Raw genomic sequence first — 27,267 nt, 5'->3', positions numbered from 1 at the left:
GGGTTTATTTTTTGCAACAAATATTTTAAATGGAGCCTTGCTCTAGTACTTGTCGAAGACTGAAATAATATAAGCAAATCAGTATTCTGACGCTGGGACTGCTTGGAATTTACGTGCAGGATATACGTACTAAACAAATCCCCTGTGAGTTACTATAAGCTGCCATAAACTTAAGGACACGAAGTCATGTATTACTTTAGAATGTTCAGAGATCACTGCTGGAGGTGCTATCACTTGACTTTAGCACGACCTTCAGTTTTAAGTAACTACGAAAGCCACAATACAGCGTCGGCAAACTGCAAGTGTATCGTTACAAAGTCGAATACATGAGATCCATTATCAAATGGAAAAGTTGGCAACAGCACAAATGATAATAAAAAAAGGAGAAACCAAAATAGGCTAAGCGATCACGTTTCTAAAGAGAGCATCGGTCTACAGGAAACTGAAACACGAGTCAATAACTATCCAGGAGTTCAAAACAACACATTTTTCAAAAGCAGCATTAATCTGATCCAGCTGAAGGACAATTGAGACTAGTTGCATGTGAACTCTGGTTTGATGATTGAGCACTCTCAAGTCTGATAATTCTTCGCTCCATCTGTAAATTAATTACAGCAATCAAATATTACTATACAATACGAGCTTTGCAATTCCAGGTAACCAAAACAAACTGACTTGCTCATAGTTGTTTCCTATCAAGCAGTCAGTGCCCAAGAGCACTTTAAAGAATTTAAATGAGTTCATGCAGCTCTCTTCTTTCCTGAACATGTTGATGTCTTCATCAGAGAAAAGAAATAGTAGTGTGTACCTGAACAAAGGAACCCAACTTGTTCCTGGTATGATCAAACTCATTTCGTAACCATGGCAGGGCTACTTGAAAACTGAACAACAAAGTTCACAGACAAAAATTAGTTGGGACTACATATAACATAAAACAACGTTGTATTTAGTTAACATTGAATGAAATGGAAGATTCATTCTAATCATCATGAATATATAAATTTTGAATTTAAGTACAAGTGTGTGAATTAAGCCAACCCTAAAATAGGCCAATGATACAGCAAGCATACAGTGATAAGAATGCTAAAACAAGATAAATGTAAGCAGATAGGATAGTCATATCACAAGAAGCTGATCATGTGACATGGCAAAGAAGGTTTAAATTGTCAAACAACTCTATAGTCTATGCTCTAATCGATACACATTAATAGCAGAGTGATGACTACCTTAGGTTAAGTTTCGAATGGTGATTAGGAGTGGAATTGAATGGAGAAAGAGTTTACTGTGTTTCATTATATTGGAGACCACGAAACCAAACACCTTGTGAGTGTGCGTCCGTGTGTGTGTGTGTGTGAGAGAGAGAGAGAGAGGGAGAGAGTTAAGAGTAGAGATTTTTCCTTATTTGTTGCCTGCATCTTATTCAGTTTTCTTCAACAAAAATAGTTGTAATAGATACAAGAAATCAATAGTTTAGAGACAAACATCAAATACATGATAATGAAGATGGAACTTACTTGTTTTTGTGCTTCTCATCACAAGCTTTAATGAGATCAGGACATGCAAGTCTCATATGCTCAGCGCCAATGCTGTAACAACAATTACAAACACAAGATATAACTTCAAATGCCAGAAATGTAACAAACCAGCCATGATCCTTCACCTAATATCTTAGGGTTTTATGATAATCCTTGACATGATGCTTTTATGATAAAATTATTTGGTCTTTGTTGTTACGTTCTTCAAAATAAAACTCAAATTGCCAAAGACACTCTTGCATGAGGAGGTTAACCATTCATGAACAATTGAACATTCACCTAAGAGCTTAAGTTTTAGGTGTCTATCTTTAACACTCACAAATAGGCATTCTAACATGCATGGTAAAAAACAATACATTTATCAAACGAAGATGGTTCATGTTTTGAAGAATGCATTATTTGTCTTGAATTTTTTGCTAGTTAACAACCTGGGATCTAAAATTGAGCAATCTTACTAGGTTTACACAGAAACTTGTGTTTGTATGCATGCGTGCTCATACATGGGAATTGATGTCATCAAATGGATCAATTTACACTAAACTATACAGATAGTTCTTAGGTTAAGCCTATATTTTTAATGTAATCAATACCAAAGGGGAAATTGTGGATAATTAAATGCAATAAATACCATAGAAAACAATGCAAAGTAGTCGGGGCACAAAGTTTTGAGCAATAAAAACTTGTGGGGTTATAAGAAATAAATTCAAAAGTGGAGTATTTGAGGTCAACTAGAGCCAAATGAGAAAAAATATACAAGACGCTCTTTTCCCAGCAGAACTGCACTCTTAGACTGAAGAGTATGTACAAGTTAGCAAGTTCTAAAAGATCACACAATATTTTTTTATAATCCATATTAGAGATCATCTCTCATATTAAACTAACCGTATAAGCACTCCTTTTTTTTTTATTTTGAAAAAGGGCCGTTAACAGACAAGTATTCATTTTACATAATTATTAGCCCGGAGGAAAAGAAATTGACAAACATATTTTTTTATTAATATCCACATCAAGTAACATTTATAAGGTATCTATCAGGATTTTGCAGATCAGTGACCACAAAGATTTGCCACGAAGCATATATAACAAGCTATTATTTTCAATTTCTAGTGCACTAAATTTATGCATTATTGGAAAATATATCAAAATAGGATTATATTGCCATCAAGTTAATGAGAACATGCAATCATTTATCATGTGTTGAAAATGATAAAGTGCAAAAATTATCTTGTTCGTCAGCTGGTCTAAAGCATGAAAAGAGGGATACAACTCAATGCATATTTGTGATGCAATCAATGAACATAATAAACAAAATAATAAAATGAAATCAGATAATCTATGATCAAATGAACACAAGGTGAGGCAGCAGAGGGAGACAACCAATAATACAAAAAGAATGCAGTGGAAGAATGTTGATTTTTGCGGCGGGGGGCAGACATGGAAGCTAAATGTATCTATTCTAACCGTGTGTTTTTTTTTTTACTTTCATGGTACTAGACCTACTACTGCTTAACGGAGGCTCACAGTTAGAAGGGTTCCTAAGGGATCCCCCTTACGGACTGAAGAAGGGCGAGGGGATCCCCTACCAGGAACTTGCAACTTACAAGTAAATGTTCCACCCAAGTGAACTAGACTCTCGGGACACTCTAATACAGTGTTCTACTTTGCATAATTTTTAACTTGATATTCTAAAATATGTTTAGGGCTATGAAAACGATTCCCAAGGGCCACTGCTCAACAGCTCAAGCTTTTAGGTCAAAATTTCTTTTGACAAAATTATCATGCTATCTAAAAGGGAAAAAAAATGCGAAAGAGGAAATGTATGTAGTTAAAAGGTTAGTAAATATTGTGTTTCATCAATACATTCCCCCCCCCCCCCCCCCCCCCCCTCTTAGCCAGGGTGCTTCATTGCCTTATTCCCTTGTTGTCTTATTGCACATTTCCAACCATGGAAAAAAATACCGAAGTATCAAGATGCATAGAGTCTGAATAAACATCCCTGTTTAACACCCAGCATAGATAGAAATTGCAAGCTACCTTGTGCTCCTATCCTCTATTTCACGAGCAAGGGAAGCCAACTTACGGAAGTCAGCTTTTGAATTATCACTGTAGATACAGAAATACTATTAAGTAATCAACTTGAAAATAGAAAACCATGAAATGAGCAGCAGCATTACATATGACGATAAATCTCAGAAAGCATTGTTTCAACATCTTCAAAATATGTTTCAATCAACTGCACAACACAATCTGGTTCTCCAGTGCGTTTTAAAGACAGAGTCTCATTAAACTTGTCGTTCACTACCCCCTGCAAGTAATGAGAAGAAAAAACACAGGCAAACATATCAATATCTTTCACAACAGTGCCCTAAAATAAAATAAAAAAACTGCTAGACCATAACAATATTATACCCACGTCCAATCAAATGCAAACCACGGTTAAATGCCTTGAATTTCAGCACTAGATGCTGATACCCATTTTCCAAAGAGAAAAATATAGAAATAATTCAAACAAAGAGCATAAAATGTAATTTGAATTTTAGGATACTGAGACAATCTATAAGTGACTCGATCTACAAGGAGCTGTTAAGGTCATTCTCACAAAAGAAAATTGGGGAAGAAAGACACAATATTGAAGAGAGATGAGAACCTACAGAGATCCTGGGCAGATAGTCAAACGAAGGTGAGAATTAAATCACTTGGATCAGAATTTTTTACCTCATCAAACAATGACTTCAGGTATCCTTGCAAGAGTCCTTTGAGAATTGGCATAGTCATTTTTTACTAAAATCAGAAATGTAGCTCCCTTTAGAGATGCAAAACTGTAAGGAAATCAACACTTTGGTGGAAAGGATTATCTTGCACAAGATGTGCTACCTTTTTAATTCCATATTTGAAACTCAAATGTATACAGACAAAAAAAACTGTCATATAGCTGAACTGAATGCACAGAGATAGAAACAATCTGTCAGTTACCCTGAATTCAGCATGAATGCCTCTGAAATTATCCATTAGATTTTGCAAATTAACATTCATGCCCTTGTCAATGGTAACTGGCAGGTGCCAGTTTCCTTTGCTTATTTGGATGTCTTTGTTTCAAGGATTGTTACGTTATTCTTGAGAAAGTGAACTAGAAAATAAGACATTCCTGTGTTTGGTAAAAGCTTAAAAAAGCAATACTAGGCATTATTAATTCTCAGCAAAGTGACATTCCTATGTTTTACTTTATTTGTAAGGATTTTTCTAACCTGTGTTGCACATGATGTTAAGAATAGTAATTTTTATTGAAAATTGCAGCATTTGATAATATCAATGCATTAAATTTTATAAATTTTAATAAAATCTTACTATATATAACTTATCATGTGTAATATTATACAGCTTAGAAAACTCTTAATTGTAATCCTCTAATGAATAGAATTTTATATCCAAATGATACTTTAATGGAAATTATTTTGTAATTGTACCATTAGTTACCACTCCAACAACTTTCTACCATCATCTGAATTTCTTTTGTGAACTAGACAAATTTTGAAAAATATTAGCAAAAATATTAAATATTAACAAGAAATGTTTTTGAATTTATCTGGGAATAACATTCTTAATCATAATGTTTCTGTGGATGCCATTCCTAGAGATGTAATCATAATCATAGATCATGAAACAAATCCTCCTTAAATTATATCTATCCAAATAACATGATGGTAAGGGCCATTTTTACAATAATTACAGGATTATCGCCCTTCTAAAAGTTCAATAAAGCAGCTAATACTTCACCAAAAGCCCTTTTGTTAATATGTCCTTTGTAATTTATGAGCTGTGAAAATTCCTTCTTCTCTTCAAGAATATTAATCCTCACATTTTCCTCAGTTTTAAATTCTAAGAAAAGGCAAGGTCTATATAATAGGTCAAATTTCATGCTTATTTGTAAGTTATAATGTAACAGTCATTCAAATATGCTAGGTCAGTACAACTGTACTTTTCTGTAAAAAGCACTGAAGTGTACCAAGGCATTGATTTAGCCACATGCATCACAATCCCATAGATGCTGGCAATCATTCTACTTCAAAAATATTGCTTAAACGATAAAATAAGGGAGGATTATAATCCAAATTAGGAACAATAACTTCTCAACTGGTTAATGTATTAAATCATATATTGAATTAATTGCCAACAGAGTGATGAATGTTTTTAAATTTGATATTTTATGATAGAATTTTATTCCTATAATTCAAAGGCAGACTCCCAAACATGTCGAGATCCTAGTGTCATACTACTTAGGAATCTTGGATTTATGTTTGAATGTCATATTATCGTTCTTATGCTCTGGTGAAAGAAAAAGTAATTATTATCTCAAAATCATTTAAAGTAGAGACTTTCCTTATAAAGAGTTTTCTTTAAAGCAAATCTTCCTTATTGGAAAAATTGACATTTTGAATTTATTTATTTTTTGCTTCTTTTGCATTAATATTTCTTTCTTTCCTTGCAGGAGATGCTACTCAAGAAGCAATTAATCACACTTTCTTTTAGTATGAAATTTTCTTTAAATTTTTGTTTGAAAGTTTGGGAGAAGAGGAAAAAAAAATGTTTAAGGAGTAAAGGAAGAAAAAAGAAGAGAAAAACAAGAGGGTCAACAAAAACTCTCCAAACAAAGGTTACCATCAAATAAACCTTCTCCTTCTCTTTTTCTTAAAATTAATTCCCAAACATACCATTTAGAAATTCTTCCTTATTTGAAAATTCAACAATTTGAATGTTTTTATTTTAATTTTTTTTCCTTTCTTGTTTCAAAGTGAGCTCATGCACTGCCATTTAGAATAGACTCAATGTCACAACTCAAGTCAAATGAAATAACTGCCTCACCTCATAATTAGGGACAGATTTAAGGGGCAGGTGTGGGTCCTAGCTAAGGAAGTAAAAATAAATATTTATAAGATCAACACAGTCAATAAAAAAAAGTATATTAACTAAGGAAGAAGTTATATTTATTTTAATAATATGTATGTTTTAAAAGGAATGAGTCTCTAATAATTAACTAAAAGATATTTTTAATATATACAAAAGAACGTATTACACATATTGAAGTCTTTATTTTTCACCCTTTCCCTCAAAGTCTTTTTGGATTTGCCGCTTCTCGTCACTCCAACTGACTTTGGATTTGGACCATTACACACCATAACAAAGCTTACTAGATCTCAGCCTAAATCACAAGTTCACTTTTGTATTATTCCACTACTAGCCCAATAAGTCCCAAACCAAATTGATATATAATTAGACAAAAAGCCTTATGTTTATTGAAAATGCTACATGAATATTAAAAAATAAATTTTTTCCTCTCATCTTACCAATGAAGGAGATAATTTTTTTTTTTCATTTTTATTCCTCCATTTCTCCTCCATCAATCCAACATTCAAACAATGAGGGTCATTGTGCTTATGCCTCTTTTTTTTTTCCACGTTAATGGAGATCATGTTGAGAGATCAGGTCTAATACATTTATCAACAAATACATTTCATCAAACATCAAACCAAAACTATACTAAGAAAATCACAAGTAAAAAAATTATCACCACAAAAGAAATGTTAATTAACTTAATTAGTAGTTAAAATTTTGTTTTTAAAATAACAAAAAACAATTTTGAAATTAAAATATTACCATCTAAAACATTTTTCTGGGAAACCATCCTCCAACTTCTTTGAAACTTGGCATCATAATGGTTACCTGAAAGATAAAAGGAAAATATAGCACATCCACATATTTAACACTTAGTACAAAGTCACAACAAGTGGATAGGAAAACAGAGACAGGAAAAGAGAAAGAACAACATAAAGTATGACAATTACACCAAAAATCCTGGTTAACAACTGAGATTAGCACATAAGGTAATACAACTAAGATATACAATCCAATGCAGAAACCAAGATGCACACAATATGTTAAAAAAATAAAGGTTACTTGTAGCTGGTTTGATAACTACATTGGCACCACATGCAGCGGAAAACATTGATTAAGAAAGGCATATTTATCACTTTCATACCTTAGATTACAATATCAAAGCATATGTTGTAAGTTCAAAACCAAATCATGCACATATATTTCAAATCATACTGATTTAAACAATGTATTACAACATCTTTTGTAACTCCAAAACCAAAATCTTCATTGGTAGTTGTCTATGCTTTACAATGTCCTCAAGGTTTAATTGTGTAATTATGTCAATTAAACTGGTGACTAGTAAATTACCCCATCTGGTTTCATGAGTTCATTTCAATTCAAAATGCTGCAGATTATCTACAAGCTGCTAACTTCAGGTGTAAAAGATGTGAGAAACATCAAGTTTCAACATTAAGCATCAATAAAGCAGTGACGTACAATCAGATAGAGCAGTGTAAATGAGTGGTTTCCAACATGATGAATAAGGCAGATGAATAGGTCTACACCAAGGTTCAACATTAAGCCTATTCCTTTTGTAGAATTAAAAATAGATAAACTCACTAGGTGCATTCAAGATTTAGTATAGTGCATGCTTTTTGCCAATAATATTGCTTTGGTAAATGAGATGAAGGACATTCTAAGTTGTAGTTGTGGATATATCCTTTGGAGACAAAAGTATTCTTGATTGACTAGATCAAATACAAAATATATGGAACTGAGCACGGTAGAAAAGGAGAGAATATGATGTGATAGCAAGAATTAAACACAAAGAACTGCCCAAAACTAAGAGCTATGGACACTTGCAATTTATACAACAAAAGGATGGAAAGATTGATAATGAGTGAAATGGAGCAATGCATCGTTTCATTTGTTAAGGATCCAAATACTGGGAGTAAACAACAATCATGAGTAAAAGATAAAGGGTACAAAAATGAGAATGTTGTGATGGATGACTGGCATGCCAAGATGGATAAGGTATTGAATACTATTTAAGATTGTTTAGGTATTTTAGTAAAACAACAAACCTTTATAGGTCCCAATAAGAGAATATATGACATCATTAAAGGTTAAAAAGAGATCAAAGGAGACAAGAAAAGAAATGTAGGGAACTATTTAAAAGGAATAAAATTACTTAAGACTTTGGTCGGAATAAATGATCAAGCACAATGGCACGTGATAGAATCCATTTGGCCTACTCCACTTGGTTGACATAAGACTTGGTTGATATTTGTTTGTTTATTTCATTCTTATCAAAATGGTAAAAAATTTATCTAGTTGAAAAGATTTCAAATAATCATTTTCTAGAGATCATATTAGTTATGAAGGTATGTTTCAAACTTGTAGAATTAGTTAAACATTTAGTAGAATTAGTTCACCATAAAACTAATATACAAGAATTTTAATACATGGCATTTTATTACCCATTCAGGTTTTGTTTTTGATAAAAGAAGAAATGTTACTAGAGATAAAACAGAAAAACACAACTGGGAGGATGATGTTATATCCTCCATTTTAGAGAGAGACTTAAAATGTCATTAAATTTGAAAATGAGCACCCCTTCCCTTTCTAAATAAATAATCTTGCATCAATCATCATTATTCATTAAACTTGTGACCACCTAGCCATAGAGGCTTTGATACCATGTTAAGGATAAACGTCCTTTATGAATTTCCAATAACTAAAAAGAAAGTTAATTAAATAAGAATGACAGAAACTGTTTTTCAGGTTTAGAAGAAACTTGATTATTAGATTACCTATTTTGGAAACAGCTGCTACTCTACAAAGCAACTATGTTCATGCACACATATGTGTCTTTCTGTCTCCTTAATTCTCCAAGATGAAATTAATCTATTAGCTTTTACCAAACCAAAAATCACCCTATTAACACAGACTTGATTGATATTTGAATTATTCCTAGAATTTGTACAAGGAATATATGTTCAAGCATCTTGTCAACATTAAACCCAAACCACAAAGGAAGCAGCATTAACAAATGCAGCTATCTGAAAGATGCATAAATTCCAACAAACAAGAGAAAATGATGGCCAATTATAAAGGAACTGGATTTTTGTTTTCTTCCCAACCCCAAAAAAGTATTAGAAATTATGAGAATCCCAAATTTAACAAGGGTAGTTATAAAATCCAATACTTTGAACGAGATTATTTAATATTTTGACAATGCACACCTTTGTGAAGTTAAATTACACATAAAGAAAATCACTAAACAAAGAATTATTATCAAAACCAGTTTTGGTAAGACAACTAGTGCCTAGAACACCAAAAATAAATAAATACAGAACCAAAAACAAAACATACATTGGTGTTGATCAGCTTGACAAAATCCTAATCTGCCAGAGCTTATTAGAAGTGCTAACTGCTTATCTATTATAAGAGTCGTTTTCTATAATAAAAATATAAAGATAAATGCTAACTGTATTTCACTGTAAGGAACCTACTTCCACACCATCTGGCTACCAAGTTGTTAGGCATAGTCAAGTATGTGACTATTGTATATTCCCTCATTTAAACTAACAAGAATACTCCCCTTAACCCACATTTAAACAAGGATATTTTGCAGCCAAAATAAGTTGAATCTCAAATTTAGAAAAACCAAATGACTTCTGCATATTTTTAAATGTCAATTTGATGTTCCTTGTACTACCTAAATAAATTCTAGAAAACAATTCTCTCCAAGATAGAATAAATCCTTCAAAATGAAATTTGAATTATTCAAGTTGAATTATTCATAAATGTATGTATGTCATTTGTAAGTCATTATGATTTACTCTTATAAATCCAAGCCTAAATTGAATAAAGATAAATATGTTTATAACTGAACTGATTTATCACATTCTCTTCAACCCAATCGAACCTGAGGCTACAGTAGATAAACCGACAAATGAAGCCCAAAAAGCATATCTGATATTCCAACCAGATATGCTTCAGCAATTGCTGTCATAAGTGATTCATTCGTTTCTTTGCATGTTCTCAAGATCAATGATTCGCCTCTCCATCTGCACATATAATAGTATAGAGGAAAAAAAAAAGAATCAGAACATTTGAATTTCTTACTACCACCATGATTTACAATGACTTCAAGGAAAATCATCATAAACAAATGTTACTATCAAATTTACTGCCTTGGTGCACATATATTGGATATATATTTAGAAAGACATCATTAAATTAAATTGAGTTTGCTTCCTGATCGATCAGTACAGTTCACATCAGAAGGAAATGTAAGTGTACCCATATAAAGCAACAAAAGCTTGAATTTAGCAGATCATCCCCTAGAAGTTGACCATTTCCCAAGCCAGTAGTATTGAATAGAGAGCAACAAAAAATCTTTTATATTTTTCTGTTCTTTCTTTCTATTTGTGTTTTAAAGAACTAGAGGGAATAAGTACAAAGAAAAGAGGCCAACAAGATAAAACCTCTGAAAAAACAGAGTGAATTCAAGAAATCAAAGCAAAAGGGTGCTCCAGTTCCTTTGTGTGTTTACCAATGTGATTCTCCAAAAGAAGCCATGTACTAAACACCCTAAGTAGGGTTTACAACAAATATTTTCCCTTTTCCGTGAATTTTAATCAAGCCAAAGAAACCATAGAACAGTATAAGCAGCACACTGCCACAATATTCCGTCACCCCTTCTCTGTCTTAGGTCTCTGAACCAAATAAAAAAGAAAATTCTCCAAATTATTTGACAACTACAGAAACCAATTATCACCCTCAATCTGAAAATTTCTAGACCAAATTAATGTTGACTTAGATTTGACAGTTTGGTTCCTTCACTTCCAATGTTCTGAATTCAGAAAAAGTAAATCATTTCCAAGACCAATCAACACATACTGATTTACAGATTTTTTCCCCCCTTAAAGAATTCATTTTTAATATAATTTGAGGACAACTTGAGAAAACGGTTTTCTAAAAGCTTTCTTGAAAATTGTACTTTAGAACTGTCATATTAAGAAGGAGAATCAGTGAATCAGATGCAACATGAAAGACATGACTGATAAGCATTGGCTCTCTTTGCTTTCCTTCCTCTCCAAGTGAGTAATCCATTAAGGTTGCTCAGCAAGTATTCCAGATGCAGCCATGTAGCAGCATTTAAAAGATAAGAAAGGAAAAAATGAGACTATGAGGCAATTTCTAATCTACTTAAGGCATGTATAAGAATGACTAAACAGACAGAATCATTTAGAATAAATATGGTAATCCAAAGATCAAAATGGCTAGTTCATTATTGTCCACCAACTATTCTACATATATAAATCAAGCCAAGTACAACCACAGTTGCTTCGGGGAAAGAAAATTTTAATTCAACTGATCATTGAATGCCTAACGTAAACCTGGAATAAGTGGTGACAATTTACCTGCACAAGGATTTCAAGTTTTCTCCTCAAATAAAAAAATTCATTCTTGATCCAATAAAGAGCCTGATAGCAACTGAAACATGAAACGTCAAATTATTCCATTTACAGAGATTACATTTACAGTTAAAGAGCAGAATTAAACAAAAATCTAGGGTGTGTAACAATGGAGCCAAGTATTCCATCTAGCAACCTAACCAGCATTGTAAGGCTCCTTTGGTGGTGGTTGTTATGCATATGGATATAAACTAAAGTTGCATGAAAGAGTTTTCTTACTGATTCTTGTCTTTCATCTCACAAGCATAAAGAAGTTCAGCACATGCACGCCTCATGTTCTCTGCACCAACACTGCAACAAGCAACGAAAAGCATAATACATCACTTAGAAAATATTAAGAGTAAAAGAGAAAGTCAAAGTTATACACTTGGCAGTTAGCTCATTACCACTGATGTGATATAAAAAGCATATCAACAAAAACAATTTTTAATTTGACAAGGAATGAATCTACAGATTTGCATAAACTAGTGACTGCAACCATGAACAAAACAGTAATTTTTTCTTTATTTTGGATATTGCTTTTGATTGACACTTAGGATACATGGTGATAATACAAAGGGGGACCCTAGAAACATATGACATCTACTTTGAAACCTTAAACAGAGGATGCATTGGCACACAAGAAAGTTTGGTTCTGACGCTGTAAAATGTTAGAAAAGGAAACCTTTAAATTTGATCTACAATATATGAGACAATATTTTCTGTATTTATTTCAATAAATAACAAGGCCAATCAATAAAAACTAACCAATTATACAATTTGAAAAGTTTATTTGATTATCAGAAGTTCAGAACACATTGCTGAGACAAGAAAAGCAAAATATTTCATTACATAAAGATATTAGTTGAAAATTAAATTTGATGTTGGGTCAAAAATCAATAGAAAGAAATTCTATATTGCCATTGCATTAAGGACAACTTTTAGGGAAAAAAAATACTCCATCTGAGTATACAAAAACAAGACATTAGAGTAAAAATTTAGAAATGGTGGAACACAAGAAAACTTTAAGACTTATGAGCCGTCTCACTTCCATTTCCAAATTAATAGCTGGCAAATGCATCTTCTACTCCTAGAGTAAGGTCTACATAAAAAACAGAATTTCACCTTCAACAGGAAACAACTGAAAAGTAAATATTGGAATTTGAAACTACCTACGATTCTAGGTTAACAGAAAATAGCACAAGAATGGCAAATATATTTTTTAAAATTAAAAAAAATGGCGAGAAAAGCAGAACAGAAGGATCGGGAATTCTCCTACAGCACATAAGAACGGGAGAAAAGAAATAGGTATTACAGATAAGTGAATGAAAACATACAAATAAGAGATGCATCCCTGCCACAATGTAAAATCCATCAACACAATACAAAAAGCTAATTCTTATAAAAGTATTTCCACTTCCACAAAAAAAAAAGAAGGCAGATTTAATTTACTGTAGAACTAAAGAAAAGTTTCATGATACCCGGTGGTTCTTGCATATAGTTCACAGGCCAGAACATGAACCTTTTGAAAATCAACCTGTTGCTGGTAGCTGCAGAACAGAACATTCGAGTTACAATTCAATGACAAAGCCATAGCAGGTTCCTACTTCCTATTCCTAGAAATCTAAACTTAAAAAGTAAACCAAAAATTGATAGCAAGTGAAAATTTGCATTGTTAGAATACATTTGATCGGTCAGAGTAGAGAACAAATTAATGCAAGCAAAGCAGAAGCAGGTGACAGCTCTCACAACATAGTCTCGTTGAACAGACTCCTTCATGGATTGGAGTTGGCAGAATTGGTCATTAACAATCCCCTGCGAAATTCAACACATACATCAATCACTACTTTCTATTCTGAGATCTTCACAAAAATCACGAACTAAAGGTTTTGAAATTGAAAGTGAAAAACGTGTAGCAAATGCAAAATAATCGGGGAAAAGGTGGAGCGTAATAGAATTAGGAAGGGAGTGTTGTGCGAGGAATACAACAACAAACCTCGTCGAACATGGATTGGATGAAGGTGCGAAGGCGGTTTTTGTGAGCTGTGATAGCCATTTGAGGAAGCAGAGAGAGAGAGAGAGGAAGGAAAATGAAGAGGCAAAAAATGGAAGGTTTTGAGGTACTTACATGACATGCGGGCATGAGAGGGAGTGTGTTGTGTCCCTTCCTAGCCAACGTCCAGTGGCACTTGGCAGCGCGGGTCGACAGAACGGACATGCCATCCCCTCCCCGATACTCCTCTTTCTCCCTGTAAAACGAAAAAAATAAAAATTTAAAGTAATTTATAAAATCTGACATTTAAAATATATTAAATATTTAAATATATTTTTAAATTTTAAAAATAGTATTTCCTCTAAATTTTTTTATAATAAATATATAAATAAATCACTGTAATTAATAAAAAAGTTATATTTATAATAAATTTTAAACAGTTATTTTTACGGAAATAACTGAATATATCAACCTATATCAGAAATAGATAAATGTGCTGATAATGTAAATCATTGATATATAAAGAACTTACCGCATTTGAAAATAATACTTATTTTTTATATTTTTTAAAAATAGTAATATTTATTTTTATATAAAAACAAAGAAATAAAAAAAAGACTGCAAAGATAATAAATATCGCTTTTAATAGCCCCTACTCATTGAAAGCTTAATTTTAGAGTTAATTTTATCGACTTGTCAACATGACATTTAAAAAAAAAAATTAAATTAAATTTTTACACATTTTAAAAATAAGTTTTTGAAATTAAATTTTGATATTTATGAAAATGGATTTATGGAATTATTAATCTTTTATGTAAATAAGTTTTGAAATACAGTTTCACTATTTTGAAAATAAATTGTCAAGATTAAAATTTTACATTTTCAGAAATTAGTTTCCAGAATTAATTTTTTCATTTTTAGAAATTATTAACTATTTTTAAAATTAAGATTTTCGCTTATGTTTGAGAACTGATTTCTTAAAATATAAAATTCCAATTTAAAAAAAATTAAATAATAATTTTTAAAAGCATGAAAATTTAATTATAAAATTTATTTGAATTTTTTTATTATCATAAAGATTATTTAGAAAAAGAATTACTAAAAATACCCGTAAAAAAGAAATCTCTAGGGTTAGCGGCCCAAAACCAAACAATCCAAAAGATCCATAACTGGACACAAAGCAGTACACACAGGATACTCACAGCAGGGGTCCAATCAAATGGAATGCTAATGAGTAACTGCCATTATTTAGACACCCCAAAAAAACCGCCATCTAGGGTTTTAAATTAAACCCTGTAAGTTAATCCAAAAACTAACTTCCCAATCGAAAGAAAACCTTCAATGGAGGAGGATACAACAATTCACTCAAACCCAACGAAGAAGAAAAGGAAAACCAACCAAAACGCCGAAAACAAGTTCCAATTCGAGCTCAATTCCTGCTCCAAAGCCAAAGATCTACGCGGCGCGATTTCCCTCTATGACGGTGCCGTTTCCAAAAACACTCGATTCACCCACCACCACTTCAATGCCCTACTCTACCTCTGTTCCAATTCCGTCACTGACCCCTCCCTCAAATCCTTCGCTCTCGATTACGGCTTCCGCGTCTTCCACCACATGTCCACCCTCGGCATCGTTCCTAACGAGGCTTCCATCACCGCCGTTGCAAGGCTCGCGGCGGCGAAAGGTGATGCCGATCACGCTTTCGAATTAGTGAAGAGCATGGATAAGTACAATGCTTTACCTAGATTGCGGACTTACGATCCCGCGTTGTTCTGCTTCTGTGAGCTCCTTGATGCTAATAAGGCTTATGAAGTTGAGAAGCACATGAACGGTGCTGGATTGAGTCTGGAGGAAGCGGAACTCGCTGCGCTTTTGAAGGTGAGCGCGGTGACTGGTAGGGCTGGGAAGGTGTACGAGTATTTGCAGAAGCTCAGGAGCTCTGTGAGGGGTGTTAGTGAATCCACTGGGATGATTATTGAAGAGTGGTTTCGTAGCACCAAGGCCTCTGAGGTTGGTGAGATGAATTTGGAATCAGAACGAATTAAAGAGGAGATTGCGCGCAATGGAGGAGGGTGGCATGGTCAAGGATGGGTTGGAAAAGGTAAATGGAATGTGTGCTGGACGAGCGTTCAGGATGATGGACGTTGTTGTTGTTGTTGCAAGCAATTGGCTTGTGTTGATATCGATGATGAGGAGACGGAGAAGTTTGCGAGGTCTGTTGCTGGCTTGGCTTTGGAACGAGAGGTGAAGGCTAATTTTAACGAATTTCAGGTGTGATTGCTCTCTCCACTCACTGCAATGCAACACAACTTTGCATGTCGTGATATGTTATATTATTCAAGTTATAATAACTTGGTTTTGATGTTTTTTTCTCAATCCTCACAGGCCTGGATTGAAAAACATGGCTCTTATGAAGCTATAGTGGATGGAGCAAATATTGGGTTCTACCAACAAAATTTTGCTGATGGTGGATTTAGCATTTCTCAGGTTGTATGCCTAGGTTATAGAGTCCCTTTAACCTTACTGTCTAAACAAGTTGTGCATGTTTTTACTCTTGGATAATAAGTAGACTTTATTGCTTATACAAGTAGTTGTGTTCATATTGTTGATTCTTATAATTATGCAGGTGGATGATGTTGTGAAAGAACTCTACAATCGGAGTGGGAAGAAATGGCCACTTGTTATCCTGCACAACAAGCGTCTAAGAGGGCTGATGGAAAATCCTTCCAGCAGAAGACTGGTGGAGGAGTGGACGAATAATGGTGTGCTCTATACAACTCCGACTGGATCCAATGATGATTGGTAAACTTCCAAAATAATGTCTTAAAGTTTGCATTTGCTTTCATGTTAGGATGACAATATTGTTTCTTGAGCTGTTTGACTGTTTCTTTACTGTACCTGCAAAAATGACCATTTATTATTTTGTCTTCTATTTTTTCGCACCAATTTGTTAAAGGTTGGTTTTGAATCTTTCAAATTTCAATCACTATGACGTCTCTTTACCTCACTATTAGGTTAGTCACTGATGTGTTATATTAATCTTCTGGGTTTCAGGTATTGGCTGTTTGCTGCAGTAAAACTTAGGTGCTTGCTTGTGACAAATGATGAAATGCGAGATCACATTTTTGAACTCATAGGAAGTAACTTTTTTAAAAAGTGGAAAGAAAGACATCAGGTTAGTTTTTTTTTTTTTTTTTTTTTTTTTTTTTTTTTTTTTCTGGAATTGTTTACTCTTGCGTCATGAGTGAGTTTATTCCTGTTTACAATTTAAAATGAGTCTTCTATGGGAAACTTTTTCCTCATTAATTTAAGTTTTTAAATTTTGTTACATCTCTGCATGTCCTGTTTGGTATCTTTTATTCATCTAATTCATTCTACAATTGGTTACTCTAATTTCAGTTCAAGAGATTTATTTAGTCTCATTTCATGATTGTGTTCTCATTAAATTTTGTTCTTGGAATCATTTTTTTGGGTGGGGTGTTTATTTGGAGGTAAAAAGTTAAATATGTTTCAAGGTGTTGGAGAAACACCGAGCATATTTTTTATTATTTTCAGGACATTTTCCAGTGTTAGACATTGTAGTAGTTGTTTCCTGTTGATAGGGCCTTCAAGGTTGATCCATGTATAGTCCAAAATTTGATCTGTAGCCATTCAAGATCTTTATGCCGTTCCATTTCCTTATTTTTGTTACTAGTTAACTTGTTTTATTTGTCTTCAGGTTCACTACACTTTCATTAAAGGAAACCTAAAACTTCAGATGCCACCATCACATTCATTTGTTATCCAGGTAATGTTTCGTACATACCATGACCCATGACATTTGCTTGGAGCTGCTATTTTACTGTTCCTGATGGGAATGTGTTAGTGCTGTTTTCTGTGTGACAAGTTAGTATTTTTGATCTTTTGGTATTTGAGAGGAGATGATAGGAACTCAATATTGAAGAGTTAAAATGGAAGGATATTCTGTTATACTTAATGCAAGCTTCAAATCATAAAGTGATCACTGAAGAAGAAAAAGAACAGAAGTGTACGAGAGGCTACTACCCCAGAGTAAAGTTCCTGTAGAAAATACAGCTCTTCCAATCAGCTATTCAGCTCACAGCTGAACAGGAGAATAATTATTTGCACCTCTCCCCCTCTTACTAACCTCTCCTAAAAAATCACTCTCATCACACTATGCCCTCTGGATTCCCACTAGGCCCTGCCAGTCTGCCACCTCAACCAGTTTCTTGGTTGGGCCTTCTTGTGTACATACATCTTAGTACATGACAATTGTTCTACGGTCTACCATCTGTTATATAGGTTCATCTCTCGTATTCTGGTTACTAACAGAAGATATGTATTGTTATTTGATAACATGATGCCTAAAGTTATGTGAGAAACTTTATCTTTCTGGCATTGAAGCAAGATGCTTTTGTGATGATGCATTGTATATGTACGTGTTTCCGCCAACAATGGGCACAAAAACTGAGTGAATTTATTATTTTTAGACTGAAATATTGGGTTTTTGTGAAAATAGTAATGCTTAAATGTGTAGCTTAAACATAAAAATTCTAAATACTCGAGCGTCCGAAATCTTTGTGTATGCCTCCCAATTTATAAAATTCAAAACTATTTTGTTTCCGGAGAACTGTTTTTGAATTCATTTCTTGTGCAAAATCTGAAGATGTTTTGTTTCAGGAATCAGAAAGAGGTTCTTGGCATGTGCCTTTAACACCAGAAACTGGCGATGAGTCCTTGGCGTGTTGGCTCTGCATTAGCCGGCCAAGTGCTCAGGATGCTGTTCCTACTCTTTCTAATGGTGTGGATACTTCTGACAGTAGTCATCTCTTCCATCATAATGACTCAATAGATCCCCACGAGCCACAGAATGGTGTTTGTAACTTGGATTCCCAGGTCGATGAGAATAACACATCTTCCTTCACTAGCAAAAGAAAAGAGAGGTCTCCTCCTTCATGATAAATCTCACGGTTATTGGGCTTCTACACTTTCAATGATTTTAAAGTTAAAGCCTATTTTAACCCCCCTCCCAATAGAGCCAGAAAGATAGTGGATTATATCACTGTTTAATCTCGTTGTAATCATGTAAGAGGTGTTTTGATGTGAGGATGTGCTGTCGTTAGTGGCTGATACTATAACATCAAAAAATTATTTATTTTCTTTTCCACCCAAGGGATTCTTATATTTCAAGAAGATTATTTCAAAGAATAGCAAAATCATGAATAAAGAGCTATGTCACCTGTATAATTTTTTGGATCAATGATTGGATCATACAAACCCCGTATTAGATAAAGGAAGTGCTTGTTCAATCCATTTCCCTATGCGATTGTGAGTACTGACCCATACTAGCCAAAGTGGTCGTTGCCTACCAAATCTGTACTGGATGTTGTTGGTATATAAGTCAGAATGAAGAACTTGAAGTGACCCAATAACAATGAAATTAGCCTAATTGGTAATCGTTCATTACAGATGTATTGTAATGAGCCTAAACCCTTCTATTATTATCTCGTAACTAAGATGGAAACACGGGTCAATTTGCCCCCATCTCGCAACCTGTAAAAAAACCATATTCGATTTAACTCGTGTTTTTTAAGTAGATTGAACAACCGCATTTTTTTTACGGTTTGACCCGTTTAAATATATTAAAAAATAAAATTATACAAATTAAACAAAAAAAATATAAATATAATTAAATTTTAACTTACATAAATGTCGTTTTTATTAATATTAAGATTTAACATTTAATATTTATTAATTTTACGTATGTAAAAATTAAAAAATATAAAAAAGTCTTTACTTTTTTATTTTTTTATCTAACCAGTCAACTCACACTACTTTGCTCATTCTAATTTATTTTAAAATGTAGGTTAACGAACTGAACCCATATTACTACTCTTAGCGTATTTAATATTTATAAAAAATAATGTTAACAAGAAAATCTTTAACATCTTTTTTAGCCAAAAAAAAAACTCTAACATCTTTTTAATATATTCTTAACTATTAATTAAAAACTACAAAAATTAAGTGAGTCACGTTTTTTTTTTTGTCATTCTTAATTTAATACTTCTCTCTTATTTTTTTATCGTTTCAATAAATTTTAATTAATAATTAAAAATGTGTTGCTAGTTATATACTAGAGAAATAAAAATAAATCTTTTATTTTAATTTTTAAGATTGAAAGTATTAATTTTCAGTCTTCAACTTTACAAAATGCTATTAACTAATTTTCTTTTCTCACCATTTAATCCATTGACACTACGAACTAAGTAAATAATGTTTGATAAAGTCAAATTAAAAAGACAAATTTATAAAGTTATCAACCAAATTGACGAACACTTACAATTTTATAGATTAAATAAGAGTTTATTTTTAAAAGAAATTGAAATACATTATGCAAATATAAGTTTCATACTACAATTGTATTGTAAATATCACTAGAAGATGTAGTTGACTAAACCGAGGAAATAGACGTTCTTGAACTCATCCTCCCCAATTCATCAATCTTTTGATCGCAGCAAAATGCTTCCGTTATTATAAAGTTAAATATTACTTCGCATAGTGTATTTCATTAATCCTGGAAAATGAGTATTCATCATATAGTCCTTCCAATTAATGCTCCTGGGATCAAAGTTAAATCCCTCATCTATATCAGCAATTCTCTTTGTTGCCATTCGTAACTTCTCTGCGTTCTGGTCATCAAAACTGTTCACAAAATAGTACATTTTTATATATCAATGCAATTAAATATTGAATTTTACTTAGCTCTAGATTGAATATATATGGTACTTACATGCCCTCAAATAGAGTATAAGGACTGAAAAGATCTATTAAGCTCTCCAACTTTGATTCCTTAAGAATAGACCAAATCATAGGCCGAAGAATAAAATATTAATAAAAGATCACAATAAACATCAGCTCAAGACTTTTACAAAAAGTGTCATTACTTATTCAGTGCAATAAACAGCACAATACAGTAGTACCTTATTTTGGTGAAACTCATCCAAGCTGGTGGAGTATAATGTTAGTTTTTTGGTGACAGTTGATGGCTTTCTATATTTGCTTAGCCATAGATTATTTGAAAAATAACAATACATAATATCTTAAAGGTCGGAAAGTTTGAAGGGATTTCTGAAAGAAGAGCCAATATGGTAGATCAAACTCTTGGAAGAAGTTTTAGAATAAGTTACCAATGCTATGATCATAGAATTTATCACCATGTCTGCAGGTATCTGCAATCATCATTTCAATTCCTTAATTTAAAACGTGAAATCCGCAATGTGTAAGTGATAGAAATAACTGAAAAAGAAATTGAATAATAACGGGTGGGACTCACCACATCTATGATTGTCGTTGGATGACCAACAAAGCTTGTTATCATTCCTTTACAATACTCAACAACCAAAAAGTCCATAGTTCTGTGATCGTAAAATTGTATTATTTAATTGCCATTTCCTTTTCAAGTTAAACATAAATTATAAACACAATCAATATATATTAAAGCCTTCTATTCCCACGTCATATTATTATTAATTGTTGATGTGTTATAAAATATAATTATGTATATATTGAGGAAAGATCTTCTGAAGATCATTATCGTCTTGAATTGAAAGAAAATTTTATCGAGAGCTTCTTTACAGTGGAAATGCAAATATAAATAATAATACATTTTTTATTATTTAATTAATTGAAGAGAAAATAGATATTAAAATAATAAAATTTATAAGAGTTTGCATTTTTCTTCTTTTAATTTTTTTTTCTTTCCTATTTCTTTTTCCTTTTAAAACAAATAGTAAAGGATCGTGATCAATATGCTGCTAGATGTCATCCAATGTCAGTTGATACTGAAGCATCCTCTAAAATTTATTATAAAGAGTATTACTTATGGACATATAATTATCATTAGAAAAAACGCAAATAAATTGTAAAAATAATTTTACGTGAAAGTAAAACAAATGAATAAGTTATTAAACATATTCTAACAAAATAAAAAGTGAAATATGTGTACGTACTGTGCGTGATATTCTTACGACTATTACATATATATATAGCTTCATCGTACTTGGCAACTTAATTTTTACTGAATGCTTTATATGATTACAGGGAGATACCATATAAAATAATATTATAGTTAAAATTAAACATTTGGTTATTGTCATACAACCACGAACAATATATAAATAAATTTTAAAACAGTTACTTTTTCATAGTGAATATACACACACATGAAAAACGTAAATTCAATTAAAAAAGGTATACATCATTACAAAAATATTTATAAATTCTATTAATAATATATTGATATGCAGCAATTACAGACATACAATATATAAATAAAATAAAACATAGGCAAATAAAATGACTTAAAGGGTCAATAGGCAACAAGTTCAGATATTAATTTGATATGCTGTGTTCATTTAGTTAATTTGGGTGTTTAAAAATGGAATAATTTTTAGGAATGTATCCTGTGACTTTATGTGTTTGTTGAATTTGAATAAAATCAGATGGTGAAAATGGTTCAGCCAAAGCAAAAGTTTGGAGAGGTCCTATTTTGTTCTCAAATTGGTTTATGGATCAACCTAATTGTTTTTTAATCAAGCACGGTTGTTACTAGCTTTTCGTTCTAATTATTTATAAATGGGCTAGAATATCTGTTTTATTCTTTGCAATAAAATTTTACTTAATTTAAAAAAAAAATTGACCTGCACAACATAAAGAAATGTTATGAGTAATAAATTACTTTAATTTTTTTATTACTTGTAAAATTCATATCGAGGCTACTATAAATTTTGTGAGTTAATTAAACTTCATATGTAGTAGAATTTATAGAAATTTTATTTAATAATAAAAAGGTTGTATTAAAAATATACAGTATATTGCCATTATTCATCTTATATAAAAGGAAGTACAAGTGTTCAAATCACATTGTGAATACCTCACTTCTTCAATCCAACCCGGAAAGGGTTCAGAGCGAGTGCTGAGTACCATTGTGGGACGTGCAATGATCAAAGGTAGATTTTCTTTCATATTTGCTACAATCATCTCTCCCATTGCTTTGGTAAATACATAGGTGTTTGGCCATCCATGCAACCTTGCCCTAGATTTATCAACAAATTAATATAGGTATGAAGTTAATTATGAAGACAAGAAAAAAAAAACTAGATTAACGTAATGTCAATTTTTTTAACAAATATAACATTACACATGACAAAAAAATAATAATAAATTTTCATTAAAATTATACTATTATTTGTAATGTTATATAAATTTTAAAAAGATAGATATATATAACTGAAAATGCTGCTTTTATAATGAAATTTCTTGAGTGAACGCATGGTCTATATAGTTTGATTCATTCTAAACGTGTTCTCCACCATTGTCTAACTGGTTCATAAAGCACCTTATAATTCCAAATTTCTTCATTATTGACGTGATTGTTTCTTCATTGGAATTCTCTGCTTGAAGTTCACTCAATTTTTCCTCTATCAACTGCTTTTCTAAGTTGATGTCTAATCTTGAAGATATTTTTAGCGTCTGACCCATACGGAAGGGTTCCTCAGTTATATGTCCTTTCGGCTGTCCACTCACATAAGCTGAAATAGAAACACAAACTGGTCAATGATGCTTTATTTGCTTCAGTACATGATAAAACCTAGGTAGCTATATAAGGATCACATGAAAAGAGTGTAAAAAGAATTAATTTGTGAGGCTATGAATAAAAGGGATAGGTTAAATGATATCTTATATTTGGTTTAAAAGTTTATGTTTCCGATAACTAAGGATAATTCAAGAAAAAATTTAATCTTAACCGAGTCAAAATTTGCCATCTCGCATTTAGGAGACTTATTTTGAGGGCTCAAATTAACCTTAATTAATAATAACAATTGCCACATTAATTTTTGAAATATTTAACTAAGTGCCAGTGGTGTGTTAAGGATCCACTTTAAGTAGAATTCATTGGTGTAACAACGAAGGCTGACTATTGGCACTTGAAATTCACTTTAAGATAAAGTTATCAATATAAAGGTTGACTCCTGTCATATGACTCTAACTTATTCCCCACTTTTATCGGACATAAACTCAAGCTTAATTCGTCCAAGTAATTTTGCTGAAATTTGAATTAATGAGTGTTAATGTTAGAAAGCCTTTTACAAATACCACTATCGCATTCTACCAGTCGAGACTATCAAAGAACAACAACAATACCAGTTGTAACAAGATTTGATGAATAGTCAGAACTTAACGCAATCATGTAGGGTAAGAAGAATTTGTTCCATTATAAGGTTAGTATATCACAAGTTATAAGAATGTAGTTGCTAAAATATTTCAAATTTTCACATTCAATGAAAGAGGTGTCTCTCAAAACTTATGTCTTTTTTCTTTCTTTCTTTTTTGTTTTACTGTCCTGAATGCTTCTAATCCCTTAAAGTGGTATTAATTAAAGTAATAATTATAATAATATATAATATATTAAATAATAAATAAATATCAAATTATAAATAAATAAATAATTTAAATGAACATAAAGTAATCATTTTATATATTTTCTAATAAGATAAAAGATATCGATAATACTCTTTTATTCATTTTTAGTTTTTATCTGTATTTTAAAGTTAGTATGTAAACTAAAAAAATATAATTACTATCATAGCATCAGTGTCAAGATAAAAAAAATGTCTTGATGATATCCTTAATTACTAGGAAAGAACCTTTGCTTTGCTTAAGCAATTTATAATCCTTGTATTGTGTTTTGAGTAGGGATACCCCTCTTAAGAATATTTTCCTTTGCTGATTAAAAAAAAAGTTCTATATTTCTTGATTTAAATTTTTGGTCGTTTCATCCCTACACCTGTGACTGATGCTCGCATTAGTTTGCCAAGCATCAGTCTATCAATAAATTCATATTTTATTAAAAAAAAGTTAATTTTTTTACTAGCTATATAGTTTATCAATCTATCAATATTATTTAGTCTCTCATTGCTACCACTTAAATTTTCAGGGTCGAAACCACATAAGGTTGGTAAATTACATACCAGTAGATACATGAAGAAGAACCTCTATCTTACGACAACTTTTGGCGAAGTTCAAAACATTAAAAGCTCCCACCATATTGGTACCCATTGCAACATCGTATCTGCGGTAAAGGATATGTAATTGTAAAGGAATTTTTGCGCCTTAATTAGTGTCCTCTAAATATCTTAATTATTCTATTTACCTCTCATCAAGCTTGGTAGTTGCGGCAGCATGTACTACAATATTTATCTCTTCCAACATCTTTTCACAAAGGTTTTCGTCTTTTACTCCCAACTTTTCAAGAGACACATCGCCTGCAACAGCCACTACTCTCTTGGATATAAAGGAACTAAAATCTGCACCCCATTTATCACGTTGCACCCTGAACAAGTCCTTCCCAAAGATCTATACACACATATAAAAATATATTCATGCATGCAGCCATGCATGGGTTTAATTTCAATATCTTTAATTAATTACTAACTTTAATATGCAGTAATAGTTTTTAAAGTAAACAGCTAAAGGAATTCATTGTGCAAGCGTTGGGAAGCTAAATCAGGACTTGATGCTCTTACAAGGAGGTATAAGTTTTTAATGTTTGGTTGAATCCTTAATATCTTCTCCACAAGAACTGCGCGAAAAGGAAAATGAATAAATATTATAAGTTGAAGTATTCTTTCACAAATTCTTGATATTTTATAAAAAGTTATTAAGTAAAATGATGAGAGACAATGATTTAAAATATATTTTTCAAATTGTAGAACTTCACACAAGTATATATACATGCATGTGAGATAGAGGGAGAGATCGAGCAAGTACTTTTGGCTAGGAATCCTGTTGCACCAGTCACTAAAACGCTCTTTCCGGCGAGGAATTCCCTAACACTTCCAAGCTCCGCCATATGTAGTAAATGACAGTGATATATGACAGTGAATTAGAGGAACCCAGATTTTCCCAATTGCCATTAAGTGATTCTGTATATATAGAGATTATAGAGAGACAGATTCATAGTACTTTCCACCAGTAACGGTCATACTAACTCAACAGAACATATATAAAAATTATATATTAACGATTTTATCTTTAAATTAGTCTATTAGATATACAATCTTTTTAATATTATTTTTTACATTTCTTTTTTATTTCTTTTTTCTCGCCAAATTACAGATCATGCTTTTTTTATTTTCTCTCTCTTTCGATATTGTTTTTTACATCTTTCTTCTTTGTCCTATTTCAAGCCCTTTTAAATATATAAAAAAAATCATTTTTTATATATATGATAATTTTTATTTAATTTATGCTAAATAAAATGGTATCAACGTTTTACAGTCACTATTTTAACTATATACTAAATTAATCACATCTTAAGGAACTTACATGTATTTTAATATCATATCAAAATAATTGTAATTATTCACTTATCGTACTATAAATAAAGTAATAAAATAAAATAAAAATTATAAGTTAAAATCTACTTATATATTTTTTAATTTTTTTATTTAACCTCTTTAAAAATTGAGATTTTTTTTAAATTTATAAAAATATTTATTTTTATATTAATCTTTTTCTCTTATAAATATTTATCTAGAAAATTATCCAAATTTAAGTGCTTATTTAATAACCTATATTGTAAATTTAATAATATAATTATTGAAATAAACTAAAAGTAATTTATTTTAGTAAATTATACCAACAAATTTATTGAAATAAGTTAAAAAAATTTATAAAAGTTGAATTATTTTTATAAATTATTTATAAATGCTTTAAAATAAACTTTTGAAATAAATAAAGATTCTTAATATTTTTAAGTATCAATTTGTGTATTTCACATCTTTATTAAAAATGACAGTGAATAACATTTGTACACACAAATGAAATTATATCTATATTAACTTCATTGTTTGTATCTTTATCTTCTCTAAATACTTCTAGATTCAAACTTATTATTTGTGCTTTAATTAATTTGGATATAGTTTCTCATTGGGTATATTTATTTGATAAAATTATAAATATAATGATAATAATAATAATAATAATAATAATAATAATATTAACATTGAAACATTAATGAAAAGAATATTAATTAAAAGTAAAATAAGGAATTTAAATAAGAAATATTTAAATATAAAGAATAAAGCATTTCATATAAGTTTATTTAAATTTAATTAAAAAAAACATTTAAAATCATTTAAATTGAAAATATAATAAATCTATTATGGTTTAGGGTCCTTTTCAGATGTTCATGAAGATAGGGTATCAGTCTTGGATGGTACACTAGGATACTTTTTCTTTGATCACCATTATTACATAGTATGAAAATTTCCGGTACGAATTCAAAGTAATAATATTTATTGGTTAACAACTAAATTAAAGAATAAAATTAAAAAGTAAG

At 31.3% G+C, this 27,267-nt stretch overlaps 3 protein-coding genes across 9 annotated transcripts; 1 reads left to right on the top strand and 2 right to left on the bottom strand.

Annotated features, from left to right (window-relative positions):
* Nucleotides 1–207: 207 nt before the first annotated feature.
* Nucleotides 208–14,119, bottom strand: LOC113855135 (histidine-containing phosphotransfer protein 1-like). 6 transcript variants are annotated; one of them, XM_027486636.1, is made up of 8 exons: nucleotides 10,306–10,442; nucleotides 7,188–7,253; nucleotides 4,251–4,354; nucleotides 3,710–3,840; nucleotides 3,570–3,638; nucleotides 1,515–1,586; nucleotides 809–881; nucleotides 208–598 (listed from the first exon to the last, which is right to left on the bottom strand). In XM_027486636.1, exons 3-8 carry the CDS (start codon nucleotides 4,308–4,310, stop codon nucleotides 503–505), a joined length of 501 nt encoding a protein of 166 aa, XP_027342437.1. In that variant the 5' UTR covers nucleotides 4,311–4,354; nucleotides 7,188–7,253; nucleotides 10,306–10,442; the 3' UTR covers nucleotides 208–502. The 6 variants fall into 6 exon arrangements, 2 of the variants coding, with proteins under 2 accessions (XP_027342437.1, XP_027342438.1); XR_003502829.1 differs by lacking the exons at nucleotides 208–598; nucleotides 809–881; nucleotides 1,515–1,586; nucleotides 3,570–3,638; nucleotides 3,710–3,840 and adding exons at nucleotides 11,840–11,912; nucleotides 12,113–12,184; nucleotides 13,354–13,422; nucleotides 13,557–13,687; nucleotides 13,869–14,101 and having other exon boundaries at nucleotides 4,319–4,354; nucleotides 10,399–10,480; XR_003502830.1 differs by lacking the exons at nucleotides 208–598; nucleotides 809–881; nucleotides 1,515–1,586; ... (1 more) ...; nucleotides 3,710–3,840; nucleotides 4,251–4,354 and adding exons at nucleotides 11,840–11,912; nucleotides 12,113–12,184; nucleotides 13,354–13,422; nucleotides 13,557–13,687; nucleotides 14,001–14,119 and having other exon boundaries at nucleotides 6,314–7,253; nucleotides 10,339–10,480.
* Nucleotides 12,828–19,210, top strand: LOC113855133 (proteinaceous RNase P 2). Of its 2 annotated transcripts, none has more exons than XM_027486631.1 (7): nucleotides 12,828–13,372; nucleotides 15,125–16,109; nucleotides 16,251–16,352; nucleotides 16,492–16,667; nucleotides 16,920–17,040; nucleotides 17,584–17,652; nucleotides 18,546–18,825. In XM_027486631.1, exons 2-7 carry the CDS (start codon nucleotides 15,207–15,209, stop codon nucleotides 18,822–18,824), a joined length of 1,650 nt encoding a protein of 549 aa, XP_027342432.1. In that variant the 5' UTR covers nucleotides 12,828–13,372; nucleotides 15,125–15,206; the 3' UTR covers nucleotide 18,825. The 2 variants fall into 2 exon arrangements, with proteins under 2 accessions (XP_027342432.1, XP_027342431.1); XM_027486630.1 differs by having other exon boundaries at nucleotides 12,832–13,372; nucleotides 15,125–16,136; nucleotides 18,546–19,210.
* Nucleotides 19,211–20,809: 1,599 nt separating this feature from the next.
* On the bottom strand, nucleotides 20,810–25,776 carry LOC113855939 (fatty acyl-CoA reductase 8-like). The gene is given in 8 exon segments (XM_027487566.1): nucleotides 20,810–21,094; nucleotides 21,199–21,280; nucleotides 22,798–22,959; nucleotides 23,263–23,455; nucleotides 24,896–24,996; nucleotides 25,078–25,282; nucleotides 25,405–25,506; nucleotides 25,695–25,776. Coding segments are annotated over 8 exon segments (1,212 nt in total).
* Between the last annotated feature and the right edge of the window lie 1,491 nt (nucleotides 25,777–27,267).

This window comes from Abrus precatorius, unplaced genomic scaffold (genome assembly GCF_003935025.1).
Source record: "Abrus precatorius isolate BTA unplaced genomic scaffold, Abrus_2018 Scaffold11, whole genome shotgun sequence".
NCBI classification, from domain to species: Eukaryota; Viridiplantae; Streptophyta; class Magnoliopsida; order Fabales; family Fabaceae; genus Abrus; species Abrus precatorius.
The sequence above is the reverse complement of the archived record's forward strand: the minus strand, read 5'-3'. Positions and strand labels throughout refer to the sequence as shown.